General features: G+C 47.1%; 1 protein-coding gene across 3 annotated transcripts in view; it reads left to right on the top strand.

The window, feature by feature from the left end:
• Window positions 1-6,738, top strand: part of TAF1 (TATA-box binding protein associated factor 1) — a 75,030-nt gene extending 68,292 nt beyond the window's left edge. For all 3 annotated transcript variants that reach the window (XM_044305518.1, XM_044305517.1, XM_044305516.1), the window contains exon 40: window positions 5,879-6,738. In XM_044305518.1, coding sequence (XP_044161453.1) covers window positions 5,879-6,095 — 217 coding nt within the window. In that variant the 3' untranslated portion in view covers window positions 6,096-6,738. The remainder of the gene's footprint in view (window positions 1-5,878) is intronic.
• Window positions 6,739-19,378: the final 12,640 nt, after the last annotated feature.

Raw genomic sequence — 19,378 nt, 5'->3', positions numbered from 1 at the left:
CCAGATTGTCCTTGATCTCCCACACCGGGACGGTACAACGTGGTTACATCAGCATGGACTTTAGCCTGTCTTCTCCTGGCATCTGGCGGATCCTTTGGGTTCTTTCCATCTGTCCTTCTGCTCCCCCACTCGGGTGGATACGGGATAACGTTGTTCGAGGGCCGACGGGACTAGTTTTGCTGGTGTTGCTGGTCTGCGCCTGATCACATTGGGTTTTCGCCCGCTTGCCAGGCGACTCTAGCGGGTTCGCTACTGTCCACTCCTGGCTGTGTTTCGTCCAGGATCTGTCGTAAGACTTAGGTTTTTTGTCTGGGGTTCTGTGGGAAGCTGTGCATTCCCCACTCTGAATTTCTCTCCCCATGGTTCGGTCTTTTACTTGAGGTGTCAAGTGTCGGCGCTGTTCTTCCTCTTCCAGCGTTCTCGGCCCTCTGGGCCTGCCAAGACCTTCTTCCTCGGAGTGGCTCTTTGGTTCCTCTGTGCTGTCCTTCGGTACCGCCCTAGGGACTATACACTATATACTGAGCTCTCGGCGCTCCAATCTTGTCCTTGGAGCCGTTACAGAAGTTCTCTCTACCCCTTCTGTCCTGTACGGTTGTGTTCCGTATCAGTCGTGTCTCTGACGGGTGCCGGAATGGTCCTTTTTTTGTTACGAGCCTTCTGTCTTTTCCAGGACAGGGCTGTTCTACATCCCGTTTCTTCCTTCCTTCCTTCCTTCCTTCCTTCCTTCTGTAGGTGGTGTTTGTGTTTCGCTTCAACACCTCACCTGTTTGGGCCTTGCCGTTTTTACTTGGGGATCTCCGACTCTTGTAGCCGTTCGGCCTCTTGGGTTTCCAGGAGGTCTGTGCATAGGGTTGACGGACTCCAGGGTGGTTTTCCTCCGCTTGATCAGTTTGGCTATTGCTGAGGTTACCGCACCGAGGGCAGGATTCTGTCTTTGGTGTCACCGTTCATTTCACCAGAGCGGTTGGTGCCTCCTGGGCCGGAGGCATTGGGCTTAGGCCATGCATTTGGGCAAGGCGGCCACGGGTCTACCTTACGCGCCTTACCGAGTTCTACAGGGTGCATACTCTGACTTTGGCAGATGCTGCCTTGCCCCGCCTGGGTTTGCAGGCGGCGGTTCATTGATGCCTTTCGGGTGCTTCACCTTGGTGCTGTGGTCCCTCCCCCTTTTGGACTGCTTTTGAACGTCCCAAGGTCTTCTGTGTCCCCCAAGGAAACTGGGCGAGAAAACGAGATTTTTGTATAACTTACCAGTAAAATCTCTTTCTCGCTCTTTCCTTGGGGGACACAGCACCCACCCATTCATTGTTTTTTCTCTGTACGGTTTCCGAGTTTTTGTTACCCGTCGGGTTGTTGGCTTGTTGGTTCCTTGTTGGACTTTGCCTTTTCTCACTGCTTGGACACGCAACTGGCAGTCTCTCTCTCCAGGCTGAGGGTATAGCTGTGGAGGAGGGGCTAAACAGTCTTCACTTAGTGTCACGCCTCCTATGGAGATGAGCTATACCCAAGGTCTTCTGTGTCCCCCAAGGAAAGAGCGAGAAAGAGATTTTACTGGTAAGTTATACAAAAATCTCGTTTTTAGGGACCAGTTCAGGTCTGAAGTCACTTTGTGAGGCTTACGTAATAAAAACCACCCAAAAATGACCCATTCTAGAAACAACACCCCTCAAGCTATTAAAAACTGATTTTACAAACCTCGTTAACCCTTTAGGTGTTCCACCAGAGTTAATGGCAGATGGATATAAAATTTCAGAATTTAATTTTTTTTGCAAATTTTCCATTTTTTCCAGTAACAAAGCAAGGGTTAACAGCCAAAAAAAACCTCAATATTTTTTGCCCTTATTCTGTAGTTTGCAGAAACACCCCATATGTGGCCGTAAACTACTGTACGGCCACACAGTAGGACGTAGAGGGAAAGGTGCGCCGTATGGTTTTTGGAGGGCTGATTTTGCTGGACTGGTTTATTTACACCATGTCCTATTTGAAGCCCCCCTGATGCACCCCTAGAGTAGAAACTCCATAAAAGTGACCCTATCTAAGAAACTACACCCTCAAGGTATTCAAAACAAGCGTTATTGGCAAATGGAGATGGAAAATTTGCTCAAAAATTTGAATTCTCAAATTTCATGCTGTATTTATTGCCTCGAATCTGTACTTTGCAGAAACACCCCATATGTGGCCGTAAACTACTGTACGGGCACACAGTAGGGCGTACAGGGAAAGTTGCACCGTATAGTTTTTGGAAGGCAGATTTTGCTGGAATGGTTTATTTACACCATGTCCCATTTGAAGCTCCCCTGATGCACCCCTAGAGTAGAAACTCCATAAAAGTGACCCCGTTTTGGAAACTACGGGATAAGGTGGCACTTTTGTTGGGACTATTTTTAGGGTACATATGATTTTTGGTTTATCTATATAACATTTTTGTGAGGCAAGGTTACCAGAAATAGAAATTCTGAAATTTCATCTCCATTTGCCAATAACTCTTGTGGAACACCTAAAGGGTTAACAACGTTTGTAAAATCAGTTTCGAATACCTTGAGGGGTGTAGTTTCTTAGATGGAGTTGCTTTTTTAGAGTTTTTACTCTAGGGGTGCATCAGGGGGGCTTCAAATGGGACATGGTGCCCAAAAAAAAAAAAAAAGGCCATAAAAATCTGCCTTTCAGAAACCATACAGTATTCCTTTCCTTCTGCACCCTGCCGTTTGGTCATACAGCAGTTTACGACCACATATGGGGTGTTTCTGTAAACTGCAGTATGAGGGTAATAAATATTAAGTTTTGTTCGGCTGTTAACCCTTGCTTTGTTATTGGAAAAAATCTGTTTAACCTGGAAAATGTGCCCAAAAATTGCTTTTTTGGCACCGTTTTTGTTTTTTACCGTGTTTAGCTGAGGGGTTGGGGGGGTATTTTTATAGAGCAGATTCGTACGGACGCGGCGATGCCTAATAAGTCTTTATTTTAGTTTTACAAAATATTATTTTTGTTTTAGTGTCAAGTCTGAGAACCAGTTTTTTAGCCGATTGTCAGTGGCTAAAGTGGGATATAAATTTAGTACTACATGGAAGTGTGGTACTCCCTGAAGCAACCAATAATGCACAGGCCCGGATGATCGGGGCACGAGTCACATTGAGTAGTGGTGTCCTTCCGTATCCCCCTCCTGTGACACAGTCTGCACCTTTTTGGGGTTTCGTCCCTTCTTTCTAGTATGGGGGACCAGACCTGGAAAGAGTTGGCCAGGGACGATCCGGGAGCCTCCAGTTCCCGAGATACTCCGGCCTGCTCTTTCCCGGTCCGAAAAGATCAGGGGTTGAGGACTGCCTCATAGAACTGAAGGGATGTCCCTGTGTTGCCAGTGCTCCAGGACAGCACAAAAGAGTTGTACAAGGCAACCTGCACCAAGTAGACCGCAACTTTTTTGTACCATGCCCGGGTTTTGCGCATGGCGTTATATGGCTAGAGGACTTGATCAGAGAGATCAACTCCTCCCATATACCGATTGTAGTCGACGATACAATCGGGCTTGAGGACCGTTGCCGCGGTACCTCGCACAGAGACAGGGGTGATGCCGTTACCATGAATTGTGGACAGTACAAGGACATCCCTCTTGTCCTTATATCTGACTAGCAACAGGTTTCCAGTGGTAAGGGCATGGGTCTCACCCCTGGGGATAGGTACCTGGAGGGGGTGGGCAGGGAGGCTGCGTTGATTTTTCCGCACGCTCCCACAAGCGGACGTGGATCTGGCAGGAAGGGACTGGAACAAGGGGATACTAGTATAAAAGTTATCCACGTACAGGTGGTAACCCTTATCTAGCAGTGGGTACATAATGTCCCACACAAGTTTCCCGCTAACACCCAGAGTAGGGGGACATTCTGGGGGTTGAATACGGGAATCTCGCCCCTTGTAAGTGTACCCTGAGGTACTCTCACAAAGTTTGTACAGCTTCACGCCATACCTCGCCCGCTTTGAGGGAACATACTGGCGGAAATAAGTCTCCCCTTGAACGCAATGAGAGACTCATCAACCGCGATCTCCCTTCCAGGTACATAGGCCTGTACAAATTTGGCCCCAAAGTGATCGATGACCGGCCTGATTTTGTACAAGCGGTCATAGGCAGGATCACCTCAGGATGGGGGGACATGCTGCATTATCTGAATAATGCAGGCATTTCCGTATGGCCTCAAACCAGGAGCGTGTCATGGCCGTACTGTAAAGTGGGGTCTGGTAGAGGACGTCCCCACTCCAGTAATGCCTGACACTAGGTTTCTTGACCAGGCCCATATGCAGCACGAGGCCCCTAAAATGTCCTCATCTCGGCTGCACTGACCGGGTTGAGCCACCGGGCCTGGCCAAAAAGGAGCCCGGGTGTTGAGCAACGAACTGTTGGGCGTACAGGTTCGTCTGCTCGACCATTAGATTTACCAGTTGGTCACTGAAAAAATTACTAAAAAAGTCATATTCAGTGAAGCCCACTGTGGAAATCTGGATTCCTGGTTGGCCTTCACCAGACAAGTTCACCAGCAGGGGGCTCCTGTGGATTTAAAGAGGACCTTTCACTAGAATAAAAAAACTAAACTAAGCATACAGACATGGAGAGCGGCGCCCGGGGATCTCCCTGCACTTATTATTATCCCTGGATGCCGCTCCGTTCTCCCGGTATAGGCTCCGGTATCTTCATATGTTCGGCTCAACTGGGTGGAGCCTGCCGGCGTCTCCTTCTCCCAGGCTGTAGCGCTGGCCAATCGCAGCGCTCAGTTCATAGCCTGAGAGAGAAAAAACATTTTAATTTGTGAGCATTATTTAAAGAGGACCTTTTAGTAACCATTTGCATTCCTCAATAAAAATAAACAATGGCGCAGCATCCACCAAAGCTATGTCTATGTTGTGCCGTTGCTGAATTATTCTTGCTGGAAGTTAAAGTAAATTAACAACTGGTTGTTACCAGTTCTTTGAACATTCTGTAGCCACCAGGACTAATTGGACAATGTCAGCCTGTACAGGGACACCCAGTTGGTAATATATTAAGTAACATTCTAGTAGGAATAATAGAGGACTAGCACAACATAGTCCTAAGAAAAGATGCTCTACAATTGACATTTCACGCAGCATACCATTGTTTACTAAAACAGATCTATCACAAGTGGTGACAATCCAAATCAAATACGTAGGAGACGGCACATCCTGCTGTAACCTCAGTGTTCCTGTATTACAGGTATAATTCCAGATGCAATGTGTCGACTAAACAGCCTTTATCATCTGGAATTGTACCTGTAATACAGGAACACTGAGGGTACAGCAGGAAGTGCTTTCTTTCTACTTTTTGATTTGGATTGTCTGTTTGGGGGTTTAACCTTACCCCTGGGAGACAGGTAGCCACTCTATCCTCTGGAGTGCTGTCCGCATTGGAATTAAGGAGTGGTGCCAAGTCCTGTTTGACAAGTATTGCTTGTTTCTGCTGTCTGAGTTGTTTTGCAGCCTCTGCATAGGGCCGTCCTTGCATATCTTGCAGTAAGTGCTATAATTAAAGGGTTTATATGAGATAAAAAACTTTCAAGAAACTTCAAGAAACACCATCACAACTGACCATGAATCTCAGCACAGCCTCATTAACTTGAATGTGGTTGAACCGCAATGCCACACAAAACCCATGGGAAGTTGAGGACTTTTGAGAGAAAAAAAAAATAATGTATTTACTTCATGCAGATGATCTATTTCACACGTTTTCTTTTTGCGGTCTTGAAATATTTTGAACTTTCCTCTGAATGTTTATTGCATTTACCATAAAAACATAAATAACATCTCTGTAACTAGGATGATTATGTGAGAGCAAACAATATTCACATTGCATACGATCATACTGGTCTATATTTTACAGTTATGGAAGCTACGAGGAGCCTGACCCAAAATCTAATACCAGAGACACCAGTTTCAGTAGCATGGTAGGCTACGGGTTGTCAGAAGAAGAGGAGGATGAGGAAGAGGAGCGTCATGGGCCCAATGTACTCCGTCAGATCCAGCTATCAGAAGATGAAGAAGACAGTGAAGAGTTTACATCAATACATGGAGACAGTGACATGGACTCGGATAATTAAAGAAAGGAGATGTTAATTCCTGTATATAGAACATACATTATGAATACTTAAATTTACTGTGTTTTATGTTATTGAATATGTCTGAACATATGTATTCATGCTATTAATACACTTGTCATAAAATGTACATGTGGTAAGAATATGTGACGTATAGCCTTTTTAAACGTTGGGAGCAGCTCTGTATCAGAGGCCTGTTTTACGTGATGCAGCGTACAGCTGAATTGCCTTTGTAAATATGTGCTTGACTGTGCAAATATTGGACCCGATTTATCCTAGAGCTGCATTTTACGCCGGTCTATGATAACCCCAGCTCTGCCAGAGGCTGCTCCTCATTTATAACGAGGAGCAGCCTTCGGCAGTCCATGCGCCTGAACTAAAATCTAGATTTCAGTCTTCTCTTGGCGTAAAAGAAAATAAATGTGCCCCCTTTTCAGGAAAGTAGCAAAGGCAACAGAGAAATGCCACTTGCACAAAAATGTTTGCACAAGTGGTGTTTAAAAAGGTAAAACACACAGTTTGCAACTTTTTCACGCTAGAAAACTGGCAAAAAAATGATAAATCAGGCCCGTTGTCTTTGAGTTTCCAGTGTAATCTACAAAGTTTTTCGTGTACAGTTTCTAAATAAATGTATTTGTTTTTGTTTTTTGTGTGTGTTGTTTTTTTTTTTTCTTCTCAACTTATTGGAAAAGAGATTTAATTTTTTAATGAACAAAAGCTAGCAGGAAATGCACACATTTTGGCTTTGTTAGTAGCTGGATGCATCAAGCATTATATTTCTGAAAAGTACAAATTCTTATGAGTATCAGTGAGGGAAGCAGGTAAGACGGCCACTCCTATAATCATATTCAGGAAAGAGAATACATAAACCTGCAATCAGAAAATAAAAACAGATTAGGAAAAAAGGATATGTGTTGCCATAGGCCTTTAACTGGCAGATACAATTTTTGGTGACACTTTTCCTTTAAGACGAAAAAGTTAGCTTCCCTTACATCCTACCAGCAGCACAGATGGGGTTAACTGCCCCTGTGGACTGGTAGGACCGGCGGAATTTTAATGAGCCCAAGAACCAATAAACGATCTTCAGCTCCCTGAAAGGGAGGAGATCACCCCCCAGCCCACCGTGTTTTTTTCTGTCCTCTGGACAGGTGGACTGGCGTATCGCTCCCCCTCAGGGAGCTGAGAGTGTTAAGGGCTCTTTTTCTTTTTTTCGAAAGGATCGCCCCGTTTTTTGGCTCTCTTTTTCCTTTATTTTAGGCTGATTGCAGCGATTTTTGTACCTGGGGTACCATCGGGGAGCGGGGTGTCCCCCTCCCCTCTTCTTTCAGTACTGTGTGGTGTCCCGTTTCTTCCTATCGCCACATGCGTGCGGCGCTATGGGCGCCGCCATCTTCTGGAAGTGACGCACACTAGGTGCGCTACGTCACTTCCGGTTTTTTCGCAGCGCGGTGTGAGGTTCTATCCTCACCTCCTTTATTAAATTGTTCCCCTATATACATCCTGGGATCCAGGATTTACCGGGGGAGCCACTTACAGCAAGTTGAGCCAGTATAGGCTCTCTTATATCTCTGGGCTATTTACGATCTAGGACCCGCCCAGGGGGCAGGGCTTTCTCCTTTTAAGCGCCCAGAGCCTGTCAGTCAGTGCTCTGGTTGCATCGCTTTGACAAGCTAGCTCCAGAGTTCCCTGTGCCTTGAGATATTCTTGTAGTATTGCTTGGCTTGGGTTTGTTGTTCCTCTTTCTGCAGCTCTATTTTCTTCTAGTGCTGGTGGGCCCCCTTAAGGTCTTGTTTCTCCACCTCCAATTTTTGTAGGTGTTATGACCTGTTTTTCTTTCCAATTACAGACTATGGCTTCCCCTAGGGATCCGGATCAGCGAAAGGCTGGGGCCAAGAGGAAGCATTTGGCGTGTTTTGAATGCAACATGCCCTTAGACGACGGCTGTCCCTACTCTAGATGTGAGAGTTGTCACACGGCATCCACGGAACCCACGATGCAGGAAATGTTTCAGTGGACGAAGACATACGTGGATGATTCCATTAAGGGAGTGGTGCGACTACTTAATGAGAGGTTACCAGGACCCTCTCAGACTCCCATGGATGTGGTCGCACCAGTCGAAAGACCTACCCCCTGTTCGGTGGGGTCTTCTTCTGAGGAAGAAGAAATTACTTCTTGCTTTTTCCCTCCAGAAAAGACGCAGAAGTTACTTAAGTCCATCAGGTCGGGGGACCAGGATGTTGACATGGGGGAGTCCTCCGATCCCGCCGGACGGACACAGCGTGTCTTCAGAGCGGATGAGACCCATCTCTCACCAGAAAATTCAAACTCATGTACCCGATGGCTAAACCCTTGGTGGAATCGTGGGGTTCCGTTCCCAAGGTGGACATGGCTATAGCCAAGTTGTCCCGGCGCACTCTAGTTCCTGCAGACGATGGGTCTAGTCTGTAGGACCCTGTAGACCGGAGGGCAGAGTGCACCCTTAGAAGGAGTTATGCGGCGGCCGCTGCCTCCGCATCAACTTCGATTGCGGCCACTGAGGTAGCCACCTATTTACGCTCTAGGCTCAACCAGATCCAGACGGACGTGGACCAGAGCGTGTCCAGAGATGATATCCTGGCAGCCTTCAAATCAGCCAATCTGGCTATGGACTTTCTAGTTGATTCCACCCAGATGCAGCTGAAGCTGGCCGCCAAAACTATGGCCCTAGTTTCGGCTGCCCGCAGACCACTTTGGCTGAAACCTTGGATCGCGGACAACGCGTCCAAGTTTAATCTTTGTGGGCTCCCCTTCGAACCGGACAGGCTATTCGGGTCCGAATTGGATAAGATAATGGAGGGGCTCTCCGATAAAAAGGGGAAGAGCCTCCCCCAGCAGCCCTTTCGGGGACGCCCCAGACAAGAGAAGGAAGACGGAGGTCGTCCTGGGCAGCAGTCTAGGCGCAGAGATTGGGGGGGGCCGTCTCGTAAATATTCAAGGCGCTCCCGTAAACCCACCAAGGAGGCAAAACCCTCCTGACTATGGGCCTCTTCGAGGCTCTTGGATAAGCCCTGCTGCCCTTGCAGTGTCTCCTCTAGATTTTCCCGTACCACTCCCCCAAATTCCCGTGGGGGGTCGTCTCTCCCATTTCAAAGACTCTTGGAGTCAGTTGATTGCAGACCCTTGGGTTCTGGACATAGTCTCCGTCAGGTACCGGGTAGACCTTATCTCTCTCCCCCCAGAGAGATTCATCGCCACATGAAACTTCGGGTCGGCCAAACAAGTGGTCCTAGAATCTTACATCCAGGACTATATCTCCAAGGGAGCCCTAGAGGAGGTGCCGACAGGGGAGAGAGGCCTAGGCATTTACTCACCAGTGTTCCTGGTTCCCAAGAAGACGGGAGACCTCGGATGATCATCGACTTGAGATATCTCAATCGATTTATAAGGAAAACAAGGTTTCGCATGGAAACCATAAGGTCAGTCGCCCATATCCTCAACCTCGGGGATGTCATGGCTACTCTGGACCTCAAAGACACGTATCTTCATATTCCGATCCATTCCGCTTCCCGGAAATTCCTCAGGATCGCGGTCCAGATTTCAGGGGTTCGCAGGCACTTTCAGTTCACCGCGCTTCCCTTCGGAATCTCTTCTGCCCCCCTTATCTTCACCAAGGTGGTGGTGTCGGTGGTGGCAGCAGCTATGAGACTTCAAGGTCTGACTATTATTCCTTATCTGGACGATTGGCTTTTCATAGCCTCTTCAGTTCCGATCCTTACCCACCATCTTTAGATCGCAATCTCCTTTCTCCTCCGCCTAGGCTGGATTATCAACTGGCAGAAGTCGAATGTGAGCCCATCGACTTCAATCCATTATTTAGGATTCGTGGTCGACTCTGTGGTGATGTCCCTCCGGTTGACTTTAGAAAGGAGAGCACGGATCCAGGACCTGGCAAAAGTCCTTTACGTCCCTCGTCGAGTCTCTATCCGGACTCTCATGAAGATGCTGGGGCTCATGTCAGCGGCTGCGGACGCAGTCCCTTGGGCGCTATGGCACCTCCGTCCTCTTCAGTCGGAGGTTTTACACCTATGGAACGGCAGCCCGGCGGGGCTAGATTCCCTGTGCTCCCTGTCCGGTCAAACCCGGAATTCCCTCAGATGGTGGTTTCGACTGCCAGCAGGGAAGTCTATGACCCAACCAACTTGGGTCATATTGACTACAGACGCGTCCCTTGTAGGCTGGGGCGCTCACCTGGACGGATCCCCAGTACAGGGATCCTGGTCCCCCCTGGAGCGGCGTCTTTCTTCCAATCTTCGCGAGATGCGAGCTATCCGGCTAGCCCTCCTTCACTTCGCCCCTCAGATTCGGGGCAAAGCGGTGAAAGTCCAGTCAGACAATATGACTGCGGTTCTCTATATAAACAAGCAGGAAGGCACAAGGTCATTGCCCCTTCTATCAGAGATCGGGGTGATCCTTCGGTGGGCGGAGTTGAACCTTTCCCATTTATCTGCCGTTCATATTCGAGGCTCCCTCAATATGATAGCGGACCGCTTAAGTCGAGGATTACCGACCATGGAGTGGTCTCTGCATCCGGAGGTCTTCAGGCAGCTAGTTCACAGTTGGGGTATGCCAGAGGTGGATCTCATGGCAACCAGGTTCAACGCCAAGGTGCTGAGGTTCTGTTCCCTGTACAGGGAAGACAACCCCCTGGCGATAGATGCTCTGTCGATACCGTGGAGGTTCAGGCTGGCTTACATCTTCCCTCCGTTTTCCATGATACTGAGGGTATTGATGAAAATCCGTCAGGATCAGGCCTCGGTAATAGCCATCATACCGTTTTGGCCCAGGAGATCCTGGTTTACCCAGCTCATTCAGATGAGTCGGGGACAATATTGGAGACTCCCCCGGAGCAGACCCTGGTGTCGTGGGACACTCACCTCTGCCCAGATCTGCACAGGTTCAACCTGACAGCCTGGAGGTTGATCAGTCCCTTCCCAACATAGTTGGAATTTTACTTACGTAATTATACTTTCTTCGAGTCCGAAGGCAGCACACTAACCCTCCCAATAAATTTTACTTGCATGAGCTGGTCTACGTTATTACACAATGGATGCAGTGCCTTGGCGTGTTATATAGAGTACCTAGGGTATTGTCAATTGTGTTAATTGTTAATTGTTTGATTTTTCTAGGTGGGCGGTCCTATGATAGAGTGACTGGGACGGGAAATATCCCTTCTGTGCTGCCTTCGGACTCGAAGAAAGTATAATTACGTAAGTAAAATTCCAACTTTCTTCTTCGTCCTACAGCAGCACAGAAGGGATATAACATAGAAATTAAAGGGGGGGAAAGCTCTGTTTTACTGCTGACAAAACTGCTGTGCTGAAGGCTGAGTTCTCGGGTCCATTGCTGAGCCTGTAGTGATGCACAAACGTAGAGGATGAAGTCCAGGAAGCTGCATTGCAGATGTCTAGGAGATCAACTTGCTGTCTTTCAGCCCAAGATGTAGAGGTTGCCCTCGTGGAGTGGGCTCTTAACGGCCGAGGCGGTTCTTTACCATCTAAGATGTAGGACTCCGAGATGGTTGTTTTAATCCAACGACCCAGAGTGTCTTTTGAAGCTTTCATACCCTTCCTCGGACCAGAAAATAAAATGAACAAATTTTCTTCCTTTCGGAAATCTCTCAGCCTTTCAAGATAGCAAATTAATGCTCTACGAATGTCCAGAGTATGGAGTCTTATTTCCTCATCTGACTTAGGGTCAGGGTAGAATACAGGAAGAACAGATTCTCTATTGATGTTAGTTGAAGACGCAACTTTTGGTCTAAATGAAGGCATGGTTCTTAGTCTGACACCATTTGGCAAAATTTTCAAATATGGCTCTCTGGAGGACAAAGCCTGCAATTCCCCTAGTCTCTTTGCGCAAGTGATGGCAATGAGAAAAAGGATCTTGCAGGATAACCAGCTAAGATCCACTTCGGCAATAGGTTCAAAGGGAGGACCTGTAAGTCTATTTAGAACCAGTGATAAATCCCAGATGGGCATAGGCGGTCTCACAGAAGGCCTCAACTTTTTCAATGCTCTGAAATATCTAGCTATTAAAGCGTCACCTGCATATTGTCCATCTGTCCAAGCATTAATGGCTGTCATGTGGACTCTTAATGTATTAGGCTTTAGGCCTTTTTCGTGCCCTTCTTGCAGGAATTGCAAAATGGAGTTGGTGGAGACTAGTAACTCTTTTTCCTGCAACCAGGAAGAAAACTTTCTCCATAATCTGTTGTAAACTGCAATAGTAGGACTGCTTTCTGGAGGACAGTAAAGTAGAAATGACCTCATCTGAAAGGCCCTTCTCTTTTAATCTTTCCCTTTCAGGTGCCACACGGTTAAATGCAACTTGTTCAGTTGAGGATGGTAAAGGTCTTCCTGTAGAAGAAGATCCGGGTACAGAGGCAAAGTCCAGTGATCGTTTTTCGAAAGTTGAGATACGGCAGAAAACCAAGCCCTGCGGGGCCAATATGGAGCTATTAGAATTGCTTCCGGTGCTTCTGAGAGGAGTTTCGGTATGATCTGAGGTAACATTGGTATGGGAGGAAACAGGTAGACAAACTTGTGGCTCCAATTCAGAGAGAAGGCATCCAGACAGTCGGGTCTGTCCGTTCTCCTGAGAGAACAAAACTTCAGGGTTTTCTTGTTCTTCCTCGTTGAAAACAGATCCCATTCTGGACGACCCCATTTCTCCACTATCTGGGCGAAATATTTCGGGTTCAATTCCCATTCTCCTGGGCACACCTTCTGTCGACTGAGTCGATCTGCTCTGATATTCTCGGAGCCCTTGATGTGAACTGCCACTAGGCTGTGTAGGACTGGCTCTGCCCAAGACATTATTTTGTCGCAAATGGACTGAAGAGAGAGACAACGCGTTCCCCCTTGTTTGTTCACATAATATGCCGCCGTTGCGTTGTCCGTCTGCAGGAGAACTGATCTGTGGTAGAGATGAGGTTCGAAATGCTGCAGGGCTAGTTGAATGGCTTTCAATTCCCTGAAGTTTGAGGATCGCCTCATTGTGGTTGAAGGCCATTCCCCTTGAATCCACCGATCTCCCATGTGCGCACCCCAACCCTTGCGGGAAGCATCTGTGGTTATCACTACTCTTTGAATGACTCGGAAATCTTTTCCTTTTTCCAGATTTTCTTCTCTTGTCCACCAAAGCAGCCCCCTGCGTGTTGCATATGATATCTTCATCATAGTAGTCAGTGATTTGGGATTCTTGTCCCAACAGTGAAGAATTTCTCTTTGCAGGTCTCTCATATGAGCCTTCGCCCATGGCACCGCCTCTATAGCCGCTGTCAACAACCCGAGGGTACTCATCGCCGAACGGATGGATATCTTCGTTGTAGAGATCAGCGACTGAATTCTGCGAATGATCTGAGCCACTTTGAGAGGAGGAAGAAATACCTTCATTACTTCTGAGTCTAACACAAGACCCAGGAACTGGATTCTCGTAGTGGGGACCAGCTGCGACTTCTTTTGGTTGACAATGAACCCAACTTGCTGAAGTAGATTCATAGCAGCGTGAAGATCCGATCTCAGAACCTCCTCGGAAGCTGCAATAAGCAACCAGTCGTCCAGATATGGCACTATCCTTAGACCTTGAACCCTCAGAGCTGCAATAAGGACGACCACTACCTTCGTAAAGATACGAGGTGCCGGAGATAGCCCGAAGGGAAGAGCCCTGAATTGATAGTGCCAAATCCGACCTAGAGTCTTGACCGCCACCCTGAGAAATCTCCTCGATTCTTTGTGGATAGGTATATGAAGGTATGCATCTTTTAGATCTATAGATGCCATCACCTCCCCAGGTTGCAGGATGCTCAGGACAGATCTTATGTTGTCCATCTTGAATTTTATCTTCTTTAAATGGTTGTTTAGAAACCTTAAATCTATGATGAGGCGCCACCTGCCGTCTGGTTTTGGAACGGGAAACACTCTTGAATAGACCCCCGAATACACCTCCTCTTCTGGAACTCTCTCCAGAACATTCATCTGTAGGAACTCCCGAAGAAGGGGCATGATTCTTGGATCCTCCGTGTTGTTTAACAGGAACCTTTCCCTTGGAAGATGAACGAATTCGAGTGAATAACCGTCTTTGATGATATTCCGAACCCAGCTGTCTGAAGTGACACTCTCCCATTTCATATAAAAGTTTCTTAACCTTGCGCCTACAGTGAGGGCAGGCTTGATGTCAGAATTTTGAATTGGAGGCAGGGGTTTCAGAGGGTTTCTTCTTTCCCTTGTCCTGGTAGCGGGAGCGAAACCTCTTCCCTTGCTCCTGTCTATTACGACCCTGAAAAGAAAATCTTCCTCTCTGCGTACGAAATCTGGTAGATTTGGGCCTGAAAGTTTGCGGAAAGGCTAAAGCCTTCTCTTTTTTATTTTCTTCCAGGATCTTATCCAACTGGGATCCTATTAACTTTCCCGGTTCAAATGGGAGAGCGCAAAAGTTGGATTTAGAGGAAGCATCACCCGTCCAAGGTTTTAACCAAATCGATCTTCTTGTGGAATTCGCTAAGGCCATGTTCTTGGCTGAGATCTTTATGACATCAAGCGGAAAATCACAAAGGAATTCCGCAGCCGTCTTAAGGGTCGATACTTGGTCCAGCAGTTCATGCCTTGGTACCCCCTCTTGGATGTCTCTGGTTAGTTCGCTGAGCCAGACTCTTAACGCTCTTGCCACAGGCACTGAGGACATAGCTGCCTTCTGTAGAGAAGCCAGGTTGCAATGAGATCTCTTTAGGAAAGTGTCAGCTTTCCGATCCATAGGATCCTTTAATAGAGAAGAATCGTCTGATGGAAAAAAAGATCTTTTGGACAGACGTGCAATGGCTGGATCAACTTTAGACGGTACTTCCCATTCCTCTGATGCGGCCGGGTCTAACTTGTATAAAGACTTGAAGCGAGGTCCTAAGTCCAGGCGTTTATCGGGTCTTTTCCATTCCCTTTCCATGATGGTCTTTAGAACCGGATGAGCAGGGAGGACTCTGGATTTCTTCTTAGGGAAGTAATACAGGTTACCCTTATCCTGTACTAAATCTTCTTCATCATTAGTTTCCAGACAACGCTTTACGCGTCTGATGAGTTTTTCTGCTGAATCCTTTTTCAATAGAAAAAATTCTTCACTACCTGAATCTGAATCTGAGGATAGGTCAGATTGAGATACAATAGCTGATGATTGAGACATGTCATCTGAATGATGATGATGATGATGGCTTCTTTCCTTCTTACTGCCAGAAGTAGACGCCAAATTCTGCATATTTTCTCTGAACCAGGAAAAAAATTTTTTTGCTTCTTCTGCTAACGGGTCCTGTGGGGTACAATCCAAACAGATATTGGATGTCGCTTCTGGAGATAAAGGCTGTAGACAAGTGATGCATAGCTTAGATCTTGCGGGCTGCGGATCAGGCGTGCGTAACTTCTCTGCACAGATATCACAGATGTCATCATGTAAATCATCAGGAAGCGGCAATCTACAACCTGCACAAACACGGTGCTTTGTCTTTTTGTGGCTCTTCCGGCTCGACATCTAAGAAAAAAATAAATGTATTAGATGCAAAAATATAGAGCATAAGGGAGGCAGACAGAGCAGCAGTACCCTATGGTAATACCTTCAGAGACTCAGAACTCGGCTGCCCCGCACAGCAGGAATGTGCACACAGCTTCTGAGTCTCTAAATAGGCACCAGAGTTTGAAATTGCCGCCCAAAACACGCCCCCAACGTGATGACGTCACAGGACCTGGACGCCGCACAGGAGAGGAATGTGGCTAGAGATAAGGGAACTGAGTGCGCGTGTCTAAACAAACAGAGACCGCAGCGCATAGAGAAAGGTAATTAACCCTTCCTGAACTTACCCAGGGTAACACCATCAGACCAGAGCCAGGCATCGCCGGCAGACAGCCTAATACTTACCCGGCTGCAAACGTCTGTACACCGGGAATCAGGTCAGCCAGGCAAACGCACTGGACACAGACCGGCGACCTGCTACAGGTATTACCAGGCAAACGCACTGGTAGGCAACAGCCACAATACACTATAACAGGTCTGGGCTAGGAAACCACTAGCCAGACCGACGGAGCCTGAACAACGCAAGGCTCGAGTCCTTTCCAGGTGGGCAGCAAGGTGAGACAATCACCTGCTAGAGTAAGGACTAGAAAAAACACAATGGATGCAGTGCCTTGGCGTGTTATATAGAGTACCTAGGGTATTGTCAATTGTGTTAATTGTTAATTGTTTGATTGTTAGATTTTTCTAGGTGGGCGGTCCTATGATAGAGTGACTGGGACGGGAAATATCCCTTCTGTGCTGCTGTAGGACGAAGAAGAAAGAAGGGCTTTCCGAGTCGGTCCTGAGAACTTTGTCGCATTCCCGAGCAGAGTCTACAAAGAAGGCCTACTCCAGGATCATGAGAATCTTCGTGGCATGGTGTGATTCCAAACAGGTGGCGTCCGCAGATCCGCCCCTTCCTGCGATACTACAATTCCTTCAAGATGGATTAGACAGAGGCCTATCTCCAGCTACCTTGAAGGTACAGATTTGTGCCATCTCGGCCTGTCTCAACAGGCCACACTCTCGGGACCCACTCATTAAACGCTTCCTGAAGGGAGCTGAGAGACTAAAGCCTACTATACTGAAACCTATCCCCCAGTGGGATCTTTCAGTAGTGCTCAGGGGGCTAGCATCTCCCCCCTTCGAGCCTTTGGAGGAGGTAGACTTCAAAGTTTTGACTTTAAAGATGGTCTTTCTTCTGGCTATAGATTCAGCCAAAAGAATCTCTGAATTGCAGGCTCTCTGCAATTCATCCATACATTATTTTCTTACAGGATAGAGTGCTCCTGAAGTTTTTACCATACTTCAGGCCTAAGGTGCCTACCTTTCAAAACATCAACCAGGTAATCTCTTTACCAGTTTTGTTGACAGCCTCCTCCTCTGATACTCCAGCTAGAGACCCGCTGGATATTTCTAGATGCCTCCAGATCTATGTGGATAGATCCAGAGAGTTCAGGATAGATGAGAATCTCCTTATCCTGTTTGCCGGTAAGTCTAAAGGCCGTAGAGCGTCTAAAGCCACCATTAGTCGCTGGATCAAGGAGGCCATTAGGGAAGCCTTTGTCTCCCAATCCTTAGATCCTCCCGAGTTTGTGAGAGCCCATTCTACTAGGGCGGTCTCCACCTCGGTTGCGGAAAGAAGCCTTCTCCCCTTAGAGTTGATCTGTAAGGCGGCCTCCTGGAGCTCTGAGTCAACCTTCATCTCCCATTATAGGATAGATGCTAGGATGGCAGAGTTTTCGGCTTTTGGGCAGACAGTTCTTAGTTCTGACAGGCATGAGGACCCTCCCTAGGGGTTTCGTCTTGCTATCTGCCCATCTGTGCTGCTGGTAGGACGTAAGGGAATCGTTAATTTTTAACGATAATTTGTTTTCCCTTAGTCCTAACAGCAGCACACAAATATCCCACCCTAAATACATCATACTTGTTAAAAACACGGTGGGCTGGGGGGTGATCTCCTCCCTTTCAGGGAGCTGAAGATCGTTTATTGGTTCTTGGGCTCATTAAAATTCCGCCGGTCCTACCAGTCCACAGGGGCAGTTAACCCCATCTGTGCTGCTGTTAGGACTAAGGGAAAACAAATTATAGTTAGAAATTAACGATTCTCCGGGTCAGACTATATCCAGCCTACAGACACTGAACTCATTTAGTTTTAGCTAGGAGGGAGACCCAGATCAATAGTCTATGGCAGATAAGAATCCAGTATAGTTGGATACAGTGTTTGCATAGAAATAGGCAACGGACACTTACTGATATGTGCACTGCCAGGCACCTGTTGTGCTATAGTTGGATTTTGTCACGGATGGTGTTACAGAAAACTAGAAGACACAAATGAAGATCCGATTGACTTGATCCAAAACTAAGGAACAGGAGGGTAAGCCCTGTAAGAGCCCTAGCTCTCTCCCTTACTGCTCAGCCTATGCAAAAATCTCAATGGTAGAAAATTGCATAGCCTCGTTCCTCGACTGTATGCACCTGAACACCCTATAATAGTGAGGGGACACGACCACCGGCTCCCTACACTTAATACGGAGGGAGTCAGGGTCACCTGGGATCAAGCCCACAGGCAAACAGAAATAAAGAAAACAGACTTATCTTGTGGATGCAGCAGTGACAGCTTCTAGCATCAGCACACTCCAGGAAGTTGTATAAACCGCAAGGTAAGGCAGTATGGGAGGGGATTTAAAGGGATGCAATCAGTGTAACTAGATGACAGCTGAGAGAGGGAAACGAGATGATAAAACTAAAGCAAAATAAAAGAACCTCAGGCAGGAGGTTCCGAAGAACGTCTGTCAGAGCTTCTCAAATGTCTGGCAGTGAAAGATTTGTATGCCGCTTGTTACAATTCTCCTGTTGGTGTCTCTCCCAGGGAGGTATTGTGGACCCTAGGGGCTTCCGTAGCTTTGGGTGTGACATCACACAAAAGGGTTCCAGGATGACGAGTAAACATTGCTTCCCTGTGCGCGCGCGCGAGCTACCGGCCGGAGCTACGCGTGTGCCACGAGGTGAGGAGAAGATAGGACGGGAGAGACACCAACAGGAGAATTGTAACAAGCGGCGTACAAATCCAACTATAGCACCACACGTGCCTGGCAGTGCGCATACCAGTAAATGTCCATTGCCTATTTCTATGCACACACTGTATCCGACTATACTGGATTCTTATCTGCAATAGACTATTGATACATTTAACTATTTCTGATACTGCAGTGTTTGAATCGAGGAGTCAGTGTTTATTTATTCAGTTGATATTGGGTATTTAAATAAATTTCACATATTGCGGTATTACCCTATTTCACAAAACCACTTAACAAGTCAGCGTGGGCTCTATTTTTCTTCTCATTATTAAGTTCTCTCTACATATTGGGGTGTTTTGGGCAATTAACCCCATATTGGAACCCTGCAGTGACGCATAGTCTGACATTGGGCAGGCTCACGTCCCCTATGTAGACGGCAGCGCGAGTATCTTTTCCTTGACTATCTATATATACATATATATATCCATCCAAACACACCGGACAGCACTCCAAGTAGAAAAAAAACTAATGGTGTTTATTCACCCATGTGGAAGGCAACGTTTCAGCTCATACAAAGAGCCTTTTTCAAGCAATGAATGAAGTGCATCATGGGGTATAAGTAGTCCAACCCCTATCATACAACAATAAATATCAATTAACATATTGAACAAAAAATAAAGTGCAGGAAATATTTTA

The sequence above is a fragment of the Bufo gargarizans genome, chromosome 9 (genome assembly GCF_014858855.1).
Source record: "Bufo gargarizans isolate SCDJY-AF-19 chromosome 9, ASM1485885v1, whole genome shotgun sequence".
Taxonomy (NCBI): Eukaryota; Metazoa; Chordata; class Amphibia; order Anura; family Bufonidae; genus Bufo; species Bufo gargarizans.
Note: the sequence above shows the minus strand (reverse complement) of the source record. Positions and strands in the feature narration are given on the sequence as shown.